The following is an 18,033-nucleotide window of genomic DNA, read 5'->3' as shown; positions in this document are numbered from 1 at the left end:
GCATCACAGATCCATTATCCTTTGTCACAGTCTGACGCAGTGGCGTCTGGCGAAGGGAGAAATCCTAGGATGGGCTCATTGAAATGGATGGCAAGAGAATGAGGAAAGGTACCAAACACAAACATGAACGTGAATTGCAAGGGACCTATTTAGTACCTGTGTACCCGATTCCTCTGTCTTCTTGAGCCCAATATTCTCTGGAGAATCTGTTAGGCTGAGAGTAGCATCCACCACAATGTCCAGGTAGTTTAATGAACTATAGTCCTGGGATGGGACGAGCAGGGAAAGAGGGATGAGAGCAGCACGACGGTTTCATAAAGGGGAATATGCAGTAGAAATATGTTGTATGTGACGTGAGGAATAAGTGGCATACGAAAAGGTACATAGGTACCTCAAGGAAAGTGCTGTTCCAAAGGCGTGAGCTGAGCACCACCTCCAGCAGGGGGCAGCGTATCTCGACACATTTCACCTCTTCCGAACACAACTGCAATTCAAAGAGGGAACAGATAGGCTACTGTAGCATACAAAAAAGGTTAAACGACCGGGTGCATTGAACAAATGTACAAAACACATTTTGGGGGAATTAAATTCCTCTTACCAGGGTTTTATATTTCCTTTTTGTTGGAAGGAAGGAGAATCCACCCTCACTTGAGGAGGCCTCCAGTTCAGTTTCATGTCTTCGAGAGGTGTCAGTATCACGGCGGCGCTAGATATGATGTAGCAGTAAAATAAAGCACATAATTATACATATATATATACATAAGTTTATGTTATATGAATATACAGACTTACCAGACTGTTGGTGTAAGGTTTGTTGGCATTTTTGGGTGTCAAACAAAGGAATTTTAAACAGATCCAGTTTACACTTTCATCCGAAACGATTTACAATTAAGAGATTACAGGGACAGTCTCCCAGGACTAATTTAGGGCTAAATTATGCTGTACTCAAGGGCATGCTAGTGTGGTGGTGTTCCCAGGTGGTATTTGAACTGATGACCTTTTGATCACCAGTTTAACTCACTAACCACTAGGCCACCACTACCCCCCCCCCCCCCCCTACCTAATGATATAGCCTCCTGTGAGGTTTAGATGATGGATACAAAGATAGATGTGAGAGAGAGGGGGGGGGGGGGGCTAACCTGGCATGTTGGACTGGACTGATCTCCGTTGCAGGAGAGCAGGGGACCGTCTGTATGCCTCTACTGTGGATCTGCACCAGGTACAGCAGCCATTTCCCTGCTGCGTTCTCCTTGGGCCAGTAGATGTTCAGAGATGCGTTGGCGAAGGACTTGAGTGGCCTGCCCAGGGCTTGACGCTTACCTTTTCCCCAGGTAGCACTGTGCTACCATGTTGAAAAATTTAGTAGCACACCAAGAATTTCAGGAGCACATTGAAAATTGCGCAATTTTCGTCAACAACGACAACAAATTATCATAATCATAACATATCAAAATGATCATAACCGGCTCTTGGCCGTAATAAAAATGGAGACTCACACAATGTAAAGGGGAAGTAAGAATATTAATTTCAGTTGGCCCACGGTTCGGTATGAACCTCGGTTTTTGGGTCACGGTTCACGTTTTTTTTTTTAAATGCTACTATTTATTTACAAACTGTTACTTTATTTTGCTTATACTTATGGAACTTTAACATTTAGACACATTCCAGAATATGACTGGTAAATTGTATAATATAAATATATATAAACAAAAAACACTTTCAAATGTAAAAAAAATACATAAACACTTTCAAATGTGACGTGTTGTGGATTGGAACTACGGATCATAAGCTTTCAAATGATGTGTCATACATTGAAATCCGAAAAAAGATGACGAAGTTAGAGTCATTTGAATGTTGTTAGACGTCAGGCACATATAGGGTTAACCTCTTTGTAATGAAACCGGAAGCAAACGCTGCTAGCAGCTAACAAAACACAGCGCTACGAACTATGAGAGCTGTATCCCATATACCCATTATGCGCATTTTAAGCGCATATAGGACTTGTGTGAAGCATTTCTGCGACACGCGTTTCTGTTCACTGTTTTCATTCCCTCATCGCTTATACACATAAGTTTGACTGCGCATGACAGTAGTTCAGCAGTCTTTTAGTCGCACTTGTGCGATTGAATGTATTTCCAAGTCGCACAGAAATATATTCACTCGCAAATGCGACCAAAACAGTCGCACTGTCGAGCCCTGCGAACAGTAAATTGAATGTCTAGAGAACTGATTTCCTGTTGTAAGCACACAATGAAACCAGTTTCTCTACTTGAAGCTTGACATTGGCTAGACAACAGACACATTTAAATGATTACAAAGACCTGATTGCTCTCTTTTCTCCTGACCTACACCTAGATGGACTAAGCCATCTAGAGCAGTTTTGGACCTTTGTGTTTCCCCAGACCCAGTACTCTAGGACCAGACTAAACCAGTTTGTGTCCTTTGTGTTCCTTTTACATATTTGTGTCTCTAGGAGAAAGTGGGGGTCGATTCCCCCTTAAACCTTCATCCCCCATCATCTTCCTCAATGTACAAATCCACACCCATTGTTCATGATTGGTCTAGACCTCACCCGAGGGCGGACCTCTTACCTGAGGGTACCTGAGAGCATAAATACTGAGATGAAATGAATGATCTGGACTTTCTGAGAAACTTTGAATGATCAGATGCGTCTGATGAACCTGTAAACTTTCTCCTTCTATAGAGGAATATTAAATATCTTTTTCTTATACACCTTGAAACAAAACAGGCTGCCTTTATTGAATTTTAGCTCTAACAACTCGCCTTAACAAATACAATATATACAAAATATGGAATATATAACATGTTCTTCAATGTACTTCAAATCTCCCCCCCCCCCAAAAAAAAAAAAACATACTGCAAAAAACAAATTAATTACTAAAAAACTGCAAACCAGTGTTAATTTTGGCAGGCTATTTTACATTTAGGCCGCGTTCGTAAATTCGCTCTGAGAGCGCCAGAGCCTCTAGTCCAATCAAATGACTTGACGTTGAACTCAGTGTGCACTTCGGCAAATTCACGAACGCGGCCTTAGTCTTAGTCTTGTGACGCCTCCCACTCTGCCTGCTGCCTATTGGCTGTTCTGTTGTTTCCTTTAGGAGCCTTGGCAGAGTGGGGAGGGCGTCGGCCTAACTAGTGTCACCTGGGTTTGGGGAGTCGAGGATAGAAATGGTGGGTTTGTCCTCAGCTCTCTCTCTCTCTCTCTCTCTTCCATTTACCCTTCTTCCATCTAGGGTCCTGTTGAGGTCTCTGGTTACCTGGGTTTTGGGCCTCCTGTTTTTACACTACATATATACACCCCTCATACACACACAACACACATTTTACACTCATTCACTCATGGCATACACTACTGATTCTTATCCATATTCTTATACATACCAGTAGGTTATTTAGCTTAATTTGCTTTATTAGGTTAATAAAAATAATTTTCTAAGTTAAACACGTGTGGACTCCTTTCTGCTTGCCGCTACCTTCGGGTTTGTGACAGTCTTCAGACGAAGATGCACATTAGTTTTAGTCATCAACGAACATTTGACTAAAATGTGTGTGTGTGTCTGTTGTAAACTAAAACTACACTAAAATGTTTTCAGTTTTTCGTGAGCTAAAACTAAAGAAGGATCTAAATGTGACTAAAAACGAATGTGCATCTTTGTCTAAAGACTAAGACTAAATTTAAAAAAAAAGTAAAATAGCCTTCCAAAATCAACACGGCAGCAAACCAACGATTGGAGATGATGTGAACGCTGGAGGGCAGCGCTGTTGGTTTCAGCTCCGGCCTTTTGCAGCGGTTGTGGCTTCTTTACGGCGGCTGCTGTGGTGGATGAAGGACTTCTCCTCCCACTTGTTGGGGGGCAGCATGTGGGCCCCGTTATGGATACACAGGATGGTCATCTCCTCCGCATACTGGAGGTTGGCCAGGAGCTGGAGACACACACACACACACACGTGAATTTACATGTATACACAGACAGACAGACACGTGAATTTACATGAACAGACACACAGACACAGACACAGACACAGACACACACACACACACACACACACACACACACACAGGTAACTCACCTTGGGTGTGATAAAGAAGTACTGAGAGGTGGTCTCCTTGCATGCGGTCCTGACCACGATGTCAAACACTCTCCTCTCGTTGACCGGGTCCATACCCTGGTGGAGGAGATGGACATCTATCAGAACCCTCCCTATTGTTCCATCTCTAGCTGGCTGCGTTCGTAAATTCGCTCTGAGAGCGCCTGAGCGCACACTGGGTTCAACATCATAAAGGGACCACGTAATCTGATTGGTCAAGAGGCATTCCATGAGTGCTGATCAGATTCCTGAGGGAATTTACGAACGCAGCCTATCAGAACCCTCTGTATTACTCCATGTCCTGCAGGCAGGTGTGTGGGTGGAGGGCAGAGTCAACTCCACCTACGGGACTGGCGTAGGGCAGGAGTGTGTGTGTGAGTGTGTGTGTGTGTGTGGGTGTATTGCTTCAGGGAGTGATTCAGCATGTGTCTGTTACACCATGTTCCATGGTATTTGGTTATTACAAATTGTAGGAAGCAGCAGCAGTGGTGTGTGTGTGTGTGTGTTCTAATCCAACCTTTTGTAGTGTAGAGCCAGAAGAACAAAAACAAATGCTTCACTGTCAAGCAGGGCGCTGTATATATACACACTCACGCAACACTTTATTAGGAACACTACACTAACACTGAGTAGGGCCTCCCTTTGCTCTCAGAACAACCTCAATTCTTCATGGCCTTGATTCTACAAGACAAGAAACATTCCTTTGAGATTCTGGTCCATGATGACATGATTGCATTTCAGGTGCACTGTCAAGTTGTCACAGAGACAGACAGACACACACCCTGTGTGTGTGTGTGTGTGTGTGTGTGTGTGTGTGTGTGTGTGTGTGTGTGTGTGTGTGTGTGGTACCTGGTTGATCTCGTCCACCACTCTGAAGGGGTGTGTGTCTGTCTGTCTCTCTGTGTGTGTATGTCTCTGTATGTGTGTGTGTGTGTGTGTGTGTGTGTGTGTGAGTGTGAGTGTGAGTGTGTGTGTGTGTGTGTGTGTGTGTGTGTGTGTGTGTGGTACCTGGTTGATCTCGTCCACCACTGTGAAGGGGTGTGTGTCTGTCTGTCTCTGTGCGTGTGTGTGTGTGTGTGTGTGTGTGTGTGGTACCTGGTTAATGTCGTCCACCACTCTGAAGGGGTGTGTGTCTGTCTGTCTCTGTGCGTGTGTGTGTGATTGTGTGTGTGTGCGTGTGTCTGTCTCTGTGTGTGTGTGTGTGTGTGTGTGTCTGTTTCTGTGTGTGTGTGTGTGTGTGTCTGTGTGTGTGTGTGTGTGTGTGGTACCTGGTTGATCTCGTCCACCACTCTGAAGGGGTGTGTGTCTGTCTGTCTCTCTGTGTGTGTATGTCTCTGTATGTGTCTGTCTCTATGTGTGCGTGTGAGTGTGTGTGTGTGGTACCTGGTTGATCTCGTCCACCACTCTGAAGGGGCAGCGGTTCAGCTCCTGCAGGGCCATGAGGTAGAGCATGGTGGACACGCTGCGCTCCCCGCCGCTCTGGTGGTGGGCCGTCAGCTCGTGCAGCTCCGTGTTGTTACGGAACTTCACCCGGATACGGATGCCGTACTTGTCGTACTCCTCCTGCAGGGGACAGACCTGAGTCACACACACACACACACACACACACATGGCACCTCTCTGCTGCTACCAGTGTTAACTCATTCAGTGCCGAGAGGGTGAATAAAGTCAGTCTCCCAAATTGTCAATGTTCTTGAGTGCCATGGGGTGACTGTATTCACCAGAGATGCATAAATGATGATGGTTTATTTTGTAGCCAATCAAAGCATTGTTGCTAGGTAGTAAGTAGTAAGTAAGCCTTGAGAACCAATGGTTCTCGAGCCTAACGGACCCGTAGGCGGCAGGAGCCTATCTCCTGTTTCCGTAGCGTGAGGTGGCTTGATGTACAAGTACAAGTACACCCCCTGGACATGACGCTGGTATGTCGTAGGGTCTTACCCCCAATCCAACCCTTAATGCTGAGTGCCAAGCAGGGAGGCATCGGGTACCATCTATATATTCTTTGGTATGACTCCGGGGCCGGGGATCGAACTCACGACCTCCCAATCTCAGGGCGGACATCTCTAACCGCAAAGGCCACTGAGCTGGTAAAACAAAACATTGTTGCTAGGTTGTTGCTAGGTAAACACCACATAAAACACTTGGCACTCGAGGTGGTGAGTGTTCCGGAATTCTTTGGCAGTTGGTGAGTTAAAGAATCAATTTGAACCCCCTCGGGTTGTTCCTGGGTCTCCTATAAACATTTCTCTGGGTCGTGAGTCAGTCCCCAAATGGCCTCCACTCTCTCGTTTCGTCTAAACATACACCTACCCTGTTGTTGAGTTCATCGCCTATCTCCCTAAACAACAGATGGTCTGGTCTTTGCCAAGGACAAAGTCGATAAAGCTGTGTGTTTCTGCTCTGGAAGAAAAAAAGTGAGCTATGCCTTCTCTCTCCGAAAAACAAGGGTTGACTGTTAAATTGATTCTGTTTTAATAAACGTATTTGACAGATGTTTGACTGCACGTCTCTTCTCCTTTTCTCTGGAGCCAGACACCAGCTCCAATGACTGGTGGAGTGTGGCTAGCACTCCCAGACAGACAGAGAGGAAGGAGGAGATAGTTCTCCTTTATCACACCGATACAGAGGGTCAAAGAGGGTGTGTATGTGTATGTGTGTGTGTGTGTGTGTGTGTGTGTGTGTGTGTGCGTGTGTGTGTGTGGTTAGTGTGCATACCTCGCTCTCAGAGTGCAGGTCCACCTCCCCGGCACACTGCATGGAGCGGAAGAAAGCACTGAACTTCTCATTGATCTGTTCCACCAGCTGCTTCAGAGGGTTCAACCAAAGCTCCTTCGCCTGAGTGTGTGTATGTGTGTGTGAGTGTGTGTGAGTGTGTGTGTGTGTGTGTGTGTGTGTGAGTGTGTGAGTGTGTGTGTGTGTGTGTATGTGTGTGTGAGTGTGTGTGAGTGTGTGTGTGTGTGTGTGTGTGTGAGTGTGTGCGTGTGTGTGTGTGCGCCACACAGAGAGGGAGAGGGGGGGAAAGAGGAGGAGAGAGAAAAAGAGAGAAACAACATTTAGATTTTAGCCAGGAAACTACACAGATATCATACACGCACACACACACACACACACACACACACACACACACACACACACACACACACACAGCGGGGTGGTGTGTGTAGTGACCTCTGATATGTTCTGTCTGTAGGTGTCCAGGGCGTTGCTCCGGTCCTCTAACTCCTTCTCCAGGCTCTTGATCTCCTGCTCTCTCCTGTTGTACTCATCCACCACCTGGGGGAGGAGGGACACCTGTCATACTCACACAAACACTGCTCCTCTCTCACACACACACACACACACACACACACACACACACTCCTCCTCTCTTTTACACACACACACACTCCTCATTTCTTCCTCTCTCTCCTGTTGTACTCATCCACCACCTGGGAGGAGGGGACACCACATCTGTCACTCACACACACACATACACACACACACACACACACTCCTTTTTTCCTCTATCCATCACCTCAAACCCCCCCCCCCCCCCCCCCCGGGACACCACATCTGTCACCTACACACACAGACAACTACTTTTTTCCTCTCTCCATCACCTCAAAATGTCCCCCCCTCCCCCTTTCATCTCTCTCCCTCTCCCTCTCACGTACGTTTTCGCTGAGGCCGGTGAAGCATTCTGCTCTGGCCCTCTCCTCGTTCAGCCTGGCATCGATCTCATCCAGGGAGGTGGGCAGCTGGCTGAAGGCCTGGGGAACACAAGACAAGATGAATGGATGGAGGAGTAAATGGATTAACTCATTAAGAATGAATTCATTAATTAATTATAGGGGTAGTGGTGGCCTGGCGGATACTGAGTTGGTCTGGTGATCCGAAGGTCATGAGTTCAAATCCCACCTGGGAACACCAACACTTAGTGTGATCTTGAGTAAGGCACTTGTTGGGGCGGCTGTGGTGCAGGAGGTAGAGCCACGTGTCTAATGATCGCAAGGTTGGCAGATCGGCGGTTCGAGCCCCGGCTGGCCACATGTCAAAGTGTCCTTGGGCAAGACACTGAACCCCAAATTGCTCCCAGTGAGCGGGTGTGTGAATGTGTGTGTGGATGGGTGAATGAGAGGCCGTTGTAAAGTGCTTTGGATAAAGGCGCTATATAAGTGCAATCCATTTAAATGGTAAACATTTTGTTAATATTGAGTTTTTATTGAGTTAATGAAATACAGTCACAGCCCAAAATATTGCACTTCCATCAGAGAATGCACCACTTCTCCCAGAAAAATGTTGCAACACCAAAGCATTTGAAATTGCAACAATTTCCTGGGAGTAGAGGTGCATTATCTAACTAGGTGCCAATCCTTTTTTCCTTTTTTTTTTTTAGATCTGTGTGGAATGATATCAGATTTGGCTTTTTTTCTCTGCTTTTTTTGTGTTGTTCCAATGAAAACAAAATAAATAAACATGTGAATAGCAAAGCATATGTAATTGCAACAATCTTCCGGGAGAAGTGATGCATTATCTGACTGTGATGATGTGTTGAAGCCAAGGGCGAAATAGTCAGTCACACATTGGGGGGGGACACTTTGGGGGGAAGCCTCTCTATCCAACGAATATGCTCTTCACCAAACATTAACCAAACTCTCTCCTTTTACAATTACCGGTTCTTAAATAATGAAGCTTTCAACAGCACTACTACAGGTATGTTACTCTTGCTACCTGTTCAGCCTGCCTGCTCTGACCTCCTTTGTTGCTGCATACTCATCCTGCCTGCTCACCTCACCTTCCCTGATGTTTCCAAATACCTGAAATTCCAAATGATTAGGTCAGAAACACCCCAAACCAGCCAAATGTCCAGATAACACCAATCAAAACTCTTCTATTTCCCCAGTCTGATTCTACATTTAACCTGCTTCACATTTTTTTTTCTCTGAATGAAACATATATACTATTAGCTTTATATCAAGGTCTTTGTGCGATTTCACATTATGTCATAAACACCTTAACACTTAACAGGTGGAGAGGGGTATTCTGTAGTAGGCCTATCCCTTTAATGACTTGCCTCAGCATCCACCCTACTGTCCCTCACATCTCTCTGACTCTCCGCCTCTGCTCAGACTCACTAAAATAAACTGACCCTGTGCATGTCCGGGGGCACGGCCACCTCCCCTGGGTCCATGTTGCAGATCTCCCGGGCCCGCCGCATCAGGTGCTTACAGGTGTCCGTCAAACGGGCCTTCCACTGCTCCAGCTGGTTGTACACTTGCTGGCACACGCACACACACACACGCACAGTTAACACTCATTATTTCTGTGTCAGACCGTGGGAGTGTGATGAGATGGCGTGTGTAAGACACTGTGTGTGTGTGTGTGTGTGTGTGTGTGCGTGTGACCTCCTGACCTCTAGGGTCCTGTGCTCGGCCGAGCCGTCCCTGCAGTCGTTCTCCAGCTTGCTCTTCTCTGCCGTCAGGCTCACAGTCTCCAGAGTCATGTACACCTTCTCCATGCTCAGCATGGCCCTCGACTAGGAGAGGAGGAGGGAGGGAGGGAGGGAGAGAGAGAGGGAGGGAGGGAGAGGGGAGGGAGAGAGGGAGGGAGGGAGGGAGGGAAGGAGGGAGGGAGGGAGGGAGGGGGTAGGGTAGGAGAAGCGGAACACATGAATGTGTGAATGCTGTACGTGTGTATCATTAGAAGACACGCCTATAAACTCCAGACCTACTGTAGGAGCCACAGTGGTGAGGTGTGTGTGTGTGTGTGTGTGTGTGAGTGTGTGTGTGTGTGTGTGTGTCCGCGTGCGTATCTGAGCCCTGCTCCATGACCCAGACGTACCTTCATGTGGGTCATGAACTCGGCCACGATGGCCACCTTCTGGGTGTTGACGGTGGAGACCCGGGCGCTGGTGTCCTCCTCAGCCTTCCTCAGGTCAATACCACCCTGCTCCATCTGTCTCAGACTAGAGAGAGAGGGGGGGGGAGGGAGGGAGGGGGAGGACAGAGAGGACAGGGAGGGAGGGAGGGAGGAGAGGACAGGGAGGGGAGGGAGGGAAAGGACAGGACAGGGAGGGAGGGATGGGAGGACAGAAAGAGAGGACAGGGAGGGATGGAGGGAGGGAGGAGAGGACAGAGAGAGAGGGGGGTATAGAATAAATACGACAAACACTTTCATGTGAAGACACATTGGTTGTGTTCCAAAATGCGTTCTATGCGATCTAGAGTGTATACCACATACTGATATGTATAGTATAGAATAGTATAGTATAGTCCATCTGTGTGTGTGTGTGTGTGTGTGTGTGTGTGTGTGTGTGTGTGTGTGAGCATGATATCTGTGTAGTTTTCTTCCTGGCTTATCTTCCTGGCGCGCTCCTGCATGGCGCCCACCTGGGCGTCGATGGCCTGCATGTTGGTCTCAATCGCCTGACCGACCGCAGCACGGGGGTCAAAGGTTAACTTCACTTCACCTGTGTAACCTTATACTTTAGCTGATCATGTCGTCGTCGTCCCCCCGAGCCCCCCCGCCCGTCCTTCCGTCTCACTTTCCCTCCCCCAGTCGCCCCCTCCCTCCTTCCTTGCCCCAGTCCCTCCCTCCCTCCCTCAGTCCCTACCTCCCTCCCTCCCTCTCCCTCCCCCAGTCTCTCCCTCCCCTCCTCCCTCCCTCGCAGAGTCCCCCCCTCCCTCCCTCCTTCCTTCCCCCAGTCCCCCACTCCCTCCCTCCTTCCCTCGCCGAGTCCCCCCCTCCCTCCCTCCTTCCTTCCCCCAGTCCCTACCTCCCTCCCTCTCTCCCTCCCCCAGTCTCTCCCTCCCTCCCTCCCCCAGTCCCTCCCTCCCCTCCCCCCCAGTCCCTCCCTCTGATCTGCTCCTCCCTCCCCCAGTCCCTCTCTCCCTCCCCTCCTCCTACCTCCCTCCCTCCCCTCCTCCCTCCACCTCCACCTCCCTGCGTTTCTCCTCCGCGTCCACGGCCAGCATGAGCCACTGGGAGGGCCTGATAGCTGAGTTACTGGTGCTGGTATGGTTGGAGTAGACAGAGCGCTTCAGAGAGTACTTCTCGTCCGCCGTGTAAAGCACCTTCAGATAGGGCTCCTGTATCACCTGGGAGACAGAGAGGGAGACAGGGAGGGAGACAGGGAGGGAGACAGGGAGACAGGGAGTTGGGGAGAGAGAGAGAGTTATCTGTCTGTTTATTTACACTTTAGGAGTACTTTTACTGTAAAGCACTTTGGTTGACAAGTGTCATGTGCTATATAAATAAACCGCTACCCACGGTTTATTTATTTTTTGGGCCGCTACCCACACGTTTAGCTGTGTTACTCATTCCACGAATGCATGATCCTTACAAGTTGTACCTTGTAAAGGTGACTAATCAGGCTTTCCAACGATATAAAATACAATACCAATTGGTATTATTAAAGGGGAGGAAGAATCGACTGAAATAACGTTTCCAAACTTTTTTTTGAGGAGTTTACATTTGATTGATTGATTGATTGTCCTCCAATTTCTACCTCCACCAGCCTCCCCTGCGGCTCCCTCAGAGACCTACCGTCTTGATCATGGACTTGGTCTCAACCGTCCCCACGGGGACGTCATGCACCTTGTACTGGTTGCAGAGGTAGCTCATGACCTCGTCAGGGGCGTCGAAGAGCTCGCGCAGGTACGAGAAGAAGCCGAAATGCCTGGAACACCAAGAACAAGGCCGCAAAACAGGCGGTTAACTCACCAACCGCCAAAGAATTCCGGAACACTCACCACCTAGAGTGCCACGTGTTTTATGTGGGGTTGGTGTTAGGTGTGGTAGCCTGTTGAGGGTTAGGGTCGGGGTTAAAGCGCTGACCTCAGGGACTCGAGGGGTCGAGAGGGGGGTCGGTTGGCACAGGACTCCTCTGGGGCGTTGATGGCGTTCACCCTCAGGTTCTGCTTGTCACGGCACTGAGGACGGAGCAGGTTTATTTAACATTTTACACCAAGTAGAGAGCTCAGAAGCCTGGGTCAAAAATGCAGTTGGTTTGCAAGTCTTTTATGTGGTGTTTACCTAGCAACAGTACTTTGATTGGCTCCAAAATTAAGCATCATCATTTATTTTATTATCCCTCCCCCAGTCCCTACCTTCCTCCCTCCCTCTCTCCCTCAGTCCCTCCCTCCCCTCCTTCCTTCCCCCAGTCCCTCCCTCCCTCCTTCCCCCAGTCCCTACCTTCCTCCCCCCTCCCCCCCAGTCTCTCCCTCCCTCCTCTCCTCCCTCCCTCCCCCAGTCCCTCTCTCCCCTCCTCCCCCAGTCCCCCCCTCCCACCTCACCCTGACCTGCTCCTCCAGCCTGAGTTTCTCCTCCCTCCCTCCCCCAGTCCCATTTTTGTTGAATAAAGTCACCCTTGGCCCTCTAGTGACATTCTAATTGCAAATTTTTTGGCTTCACAGAGTACATTTTGTTGAACCACTTCACCTCTCTATACTGAATATGTTTCCTTTTCGTCAGTTGAAAAATAATAATAATAATAATAATAATAATAATAATTTTCCCTTCAGGGCTCAACCGTAGTACACTGGTCTGTGAACCCTGACCTCTGACCCCTGCTCTCACCTCCGTGAGGAACATCTCCATGTCGTCCTTCCTCTGGAAGACGAAGGAGCACAGTTCGTTGAAGCTGATGTGGTTCTCCACGTACTTGGCGAAACGAGCCTCGCGGACGTTGATCTGAGGAGGAAGGGGAGGGGTCAATCAGTCTGAACTCAGGAAGGAGTCACAGGGGAGGGGTCAATCAGTCTGAACTACAAGAAGGAGTCACAGGGGAGGGGTCAATCAGTCTGAACTACAGGAAGGAGTCACAGGGGAGGGGTCAATCAGTCTGAACTCCAGGAAGGAGTCACAGGGGAGGGTTCAATCAGTCTGAACTCCAGATAGGAGTCACAGGGGAGGGGTCAATCAGTCTGAACTACAGGAAGGAGTCACAGGGGAGGGTTCAATCAGTCTGAACTACAGGAAGGAGTCACAGGGGAGGGGTCAATCAGTCTGAACTCCAGGAAGGAGTCACAGGGGAGGGGTCAATCAGTCTGAACTACAGGAAGGAGTCACAGGGGAGGGGTCAATCAGTCTGAACTACAGGAAGGAGTCACAGGGGAGGGTTCAATCAGTCTGAACTACAGGAAGGAGTCACAGGGGAGGGGTCAATCAGTCTGAACTCCAGGAAGGAGTCACAGGGGAGGGTTCAATCAGTCTTTGGGCCGGGTTCACAGACGAGGCCTAAGCCTAATCCTAGACTAAAAAGCATCTTCAATGGGGATTTTTTACATTGAAAGTGTGATGTAGTCCAGGACTAGGATTAACCCTTGTCTGTGAAACCAGCCCTTGGTGTTGTAGCTAGCGCGGCCGGTAGGTCGTGAGTATGATCACCGCTCAGGGCAAGCTACTCTGCTCTGCCCCGCCGTTCTCCCACAGTAATACGAGTGCTACTCTGTGCTCTCACCACTAGCAACTAGCAGCATGGGTTCATAGAGGTGGTTCTGTGATCTCACCACTAGCAACTAGCAGCATGGGTTCATAGAGGTGGTTCTGTGATCTCACCACTAGCAACTAGCAGCATGGGTTCATAGAGGTGGTTCTGTGATCTCACCACTAGCAACTAGCAGCATGGGTTCATAGAGGTGGATCTCTGCTCTCACCACTAGCAGCATGGGTTCATAGAGGTGGTTCTGTGATCTCACCACTAGCAGCATGGGTTCATAGACGTTGCCGGCGAAGATTTTTCTGTTCTGCCTCAGCCACTGGAGGGCAGCGTAGGTGTCCCTGGAGCGCCCCCTCAGCTTCTCCTCCTTAATGTTCATCATGTCGTCCAGGCTCCGCAGCTTGTTCCTCAACACTAGGAGAGAATGAACAGTTTATTCCTCAACACTAGGAGAGAGAGACAGCTTGTTATATAACAGATATGCTCCAAAACAATGCAATGTGTCCTCTCACTCCATACAATAGGCTAGGCGACAGTCCAGTGCCTCACTCTAACTCACGGGTAGCTTGGTAGGCTACCACTAGCTAGCCTTTAGCTTATCACCTCTGCTCTACCACTGACGTTAGCCAGCTAGCTAAATACACTTGTCATGCAATATTGAATTCATGAATGCGAGCAAACACTCACTGGCTATCGCATTACATTACAGTCATTTAGCTGACGCTTCGCCAGAACTCACACTTTTCGTTATCGATTTTTATCGATTTAATCGATTCGTTGTTGCAGCCCTAGATGTCATAAAACACCCCTTTGTCAGCAGACATTCTTTCAGAGCCAAAAAGCCTAACCCTAAAGCCCCTTTTCCACTATCGTGCCAGCCCGGGTCGGGTCAGGTCGGTTCGGCTCGCTTCTTTAGCTCCCCTTCGATACCAGGGTCTAAATTTAGACCCGGAACCTTTTTGCCAGGCTGCGTGTGACGTGTGACGCTGCACACCGTTGATTGGTCAATGGAAATCGTCATCCCATGTTCATAGATTTCTTCACTAACCGCCATCTTGAAATACCACATTCGCTCTTGGAAAATGTCACTACAGTTTCTGTAATAGCTTATTAATAAAGATTAGAAAAATTATGCTGACTATCGTATTATCTTAGTTTAATGTTATTTCAATGCATCATAGAACTTTTATTTACAACAAGCATAACACAAAAATCGCTATTATGCACCGTCTTTGCCCGTGAATAACACCGGCTGTGAATGTGGTAGAAACACAATACTCCTTTGCTAACTTCACCATCGGTATACGGTCATTTTGAGCCCTTAACCACCGCGCTGACACCCCGAGAAGTTATGCTTTTAACCGTAAACTCAATGAACCGGGAGTTCACCCGGCCGCTGCTGCTTGCAGCACCGCTTGCTGCTGGTTGAAAGTCCCGTTGACAGCGGGGGCAGAGAAACGTTTTAACAGGGAATTCGCTCCGCGCTGTCGACGGTGATAGGAGTGTAGGATCGATACCATTCAAATGGTTTTGGATTCCCTGTCCTCTCCTCTATCCGGACACGTTGGAATTGTTATCCTAACCCACGGTAATCCAAAGTTATTAACCCGCAAAGCACCGCTTTCTGCTGGATGAAACTCCTGTTGACAGCGGGGGCAGAGAATATTTCTACCCGGGAATTCGCTCCGCGCTGTCGACGGTGATAGGAGTGTAGGATCGATACCATTCAAATGGTTTTGGATTCGAATTGTATTTGAATTGTTATCCTAACCCACGGTAAACCGAAGTTATTAACCCGCAAAGGGCACCGTGTTTGTCCGTGAATAACACGGCACACAATGATACTACAGTTCATAAAGCAGACAAGTGAAGGCAGTGGTTTTAAGGGTTCAAAAAACATGACTATTATGTGTACATAGCTTCCTCTCTCTCTTTCTCTTTCTCTCCAAAAAAATCACGGTTAGTAATATGTGACGCGATCTGGTGGAATGACCAAGGAGGGGGCAAAGTAATTTTTCTGTTTTTTACATATGCTTAAACTACAGATTGTAAGCTTTCAAATGATGTGTCATACATAGACATCGGGGGGAAATGTAAGACAACATGAGTATTTGAAACTTGTTAACCCTGAAAACTAAATCCTGAGGAAACGGCCTTCAAAGATTTTGGACTTTTTCACACCTTCACACAGGCAGGTAATGGGCGGTAACAATGGGCTGGTCAACCCCACCCCCAACCACTCCCCCTCTAGCTTGACAGCTATCAGCTGTCAATACTGGTCACTGGGTCAGACAGCTATAGTTATACAGCTATAACATTATTACCTAGCAAGGTATTACCTAAGCTAATTACCCAGCTTATTATTATTTATGGTTGTTGTAACTGTTATAGTTAGTCTTGTAATGATACAAAAAAGTATTCAATCAGAATCAGAATTTATTTTACAGTACACAAGCATAGGTAGGATAAAGATATCACTGTAAATATTGTGTCATACACAAAATATGGGCACACTTCACAAACACGTCACGTCATGTCGACCAAAGCACATCTAATAAAAATAAAAATATATGGGCACACTTCACAAACACTTCACACCAATATTGCATGTCACGTCATGTCGACCAAAGCACATCTAATAAAAATAAAAATATATGGGCACACTTCACAAACACTTCACACCAATATTGCACGTCACGTCATGTCGACCAAAGCACAAAAAAAGTGTACCAAATCACAGTACTGCAATCAGAATGAACCATGTAAAAAAAGTAGGAGTAAAAAAGTGGCACGTTATTACAGTGATAAATTGCTCCTATCCGAGGCACAGACAGCCTTTTTCTGAGGTGCCTTTTTCAGAGGTGCTGTGGAGTCTGGTGGGCAGGGGCATGTAGTGTCTTTCGCCTCATCAGTACAGAATTATCTGATCTTGTCAAAAAGGTACTTCTGTCTGGCCACGTCAAGTCCGGGTGGGGCTTGCACAGGAAGATCACCTCTGGGGGGCTTGACATCAGTGTGTTTCAGTAGCTGAAACTCGACTGGTTCTGCCCGTTGTATTCCCAGGCTATAACCACGCCAGGTTTCCGAGCATCAAAGCTGCAACAGAATGAAGACAATGCATTAAATGATTGCCCACAGTAAATTATATTATATGACCGCCATACTATGTTCATAAAATGAAATAGGTAAATACATGACAATGAATTACCTGAAGTGCTGGTAACTCTCAATCTGTGGGAGCTTTCGGAAGTAGCCACCCAGATGCTTTTGCCAGTCGTAGGTTTGAACCAGCACGGTGCCATTCTCCAGGCCTACAAGCTGGGGGATGTTGACGTGTTTCACTGGAGAGCTGGCCCTCACGACTTTAACAATGTCATCCAGTGTCCACTCTGGTCTTCCTGAAGCACTGCTTGATAAGGCCAAAGCACCAGTCGGGGCCAAACTTGGTGTGGCCTGCAATCAGGAAGTGGAGGCCCAGTGTCTTGTGAAGGCCATGCATGGTCCGCCATGCACAGTACCACAGCATGAAGTTGTTCTTGTTTTGGCCACTGCAGTTGTCACAGTTCAGGTCCACGTATGTTTCTCCAACTCCATACTTCTCGAAGAAGTGATGCAGGTAATTGATGACTGCGTTGCTGCCCTTACTCGATGCCATCCCTTCATCGATGAGGTAGTTCACCTGCTTAGGCATCCCTTCGCAGGAGACACCAAAGATGCCGCACTTGCGTGGAGTCAGAAAGTACATGGGCCCTGGTTGATGAGGGTCAGAGGGGTAGTGGACCTAAGAAAGAGAGGCAAAAGAGGAAGAGAAGAAAAAGATTAGATGCAGTGAAAAGTAACATCACAGAGGTGTGTGTGTGGGTAAATGAAATTCAATCAACCAAATCAACAGTGTCATAGGATGAAGTTATTCTCACCTGTTGTGCAAAATCAAAACTGTAGTGCATTGTGATTTCCTTGCTTGCTGGTGTGGAGGGGCCAAGAGAGAGCTGCAATTCCTCACAGACCTCCGCACATGCAGTATTCATTTTCTGGTAGAAAGAACGCTCCTTTGCAACACGGTCTAGATGCTGCTCCTGCTTCTTCAGCTTGGCTGATTTCACCACATCCGGCAGATTGGCACTTCGGAACACTTGGTAGTTGTTCCTCTGGCACTCCCAGCACAGATCTGTCCGGGGTTTGGTGCTGGTTATTTGAGGGAGCAATTCCTTCCACAGCTTTCGGAAGCCTTGCGTACTAACAACACGTTGCTCTGCAAAAGAAGATTTTATGAGTATGAGATTGGATTGCTCAGTCAATGCTACGTGTTGATTCATGTTCAATGCAATGGCAAAATGTGATGATGTAACAATCATGCTATTATCACATGAATGCCATTCCCATGTGCTTAACATAATCTATTCTATAGTCTCAATGAATGTGCCTTTTTTTAAACAACCCCCCCCATTGTATTGGCAATAGCAACTTCAGGCTCATGAATCTGAATTTGTTAATTGCACATTAGC

At 47.7% G+C, this 18,033-nt stretch overlaps 1 protein-coding gene across 1 annotated transcript; it reads right to left on the bottom strand.

Moving 5' to 3' along the window:
• Positions 1-3,789: 3,789 nt before the first annotated feature.
• Positions 3,790-16,539, bottom strand: LOC308164006 (structural maintenance of chromosomes protein 5-like; the record flags this gene model as incomplete). The annotated part of the gene is made up of 16 exons (XM_080538173.1): positions 3,790-3,945; positions 4,093-4,188; positions 5,494-5,673; positions 6,826-6,945; positions 7,279-7,383; positions 7,764-7,859; positions 9,239-9,367; positions 9,503-9,625; positions 9,931-10,054; positions 10,417-10,514; positions 11,022-11,186; positions 11,635-11,767; positions 11,926-12,020; positions 12,667-12,780; positions 13,788-13,942; positions 16,473-16,539. 16 exons carry the CDS (start codon positions 16,537-16,539, stop codon positions 3,790-3,792), a joined length of 1,956 nt encoding a protein of 651 aa, XP_080394299.1.
• Between the last annotated feature and the right edge of the window lie 1,494 nt (positions 16,540-18,033).

Source organism: Nansenia antarctica (assembly GCF_963989245.1).
Source record: "Nansenia antarctica genome assembly, chromosome: 8".
Classification (NCBI taxonomy): domain Eukaryota; kingdom Metazoa; phylum Chordata; class Actinopteri; order Argentiniformes; family Microstomatidae; genus Nansenia; species Nansenia antarctica.
This window is presented reverse-complemented; position numbering and strand designations above follow the sequence as displayed.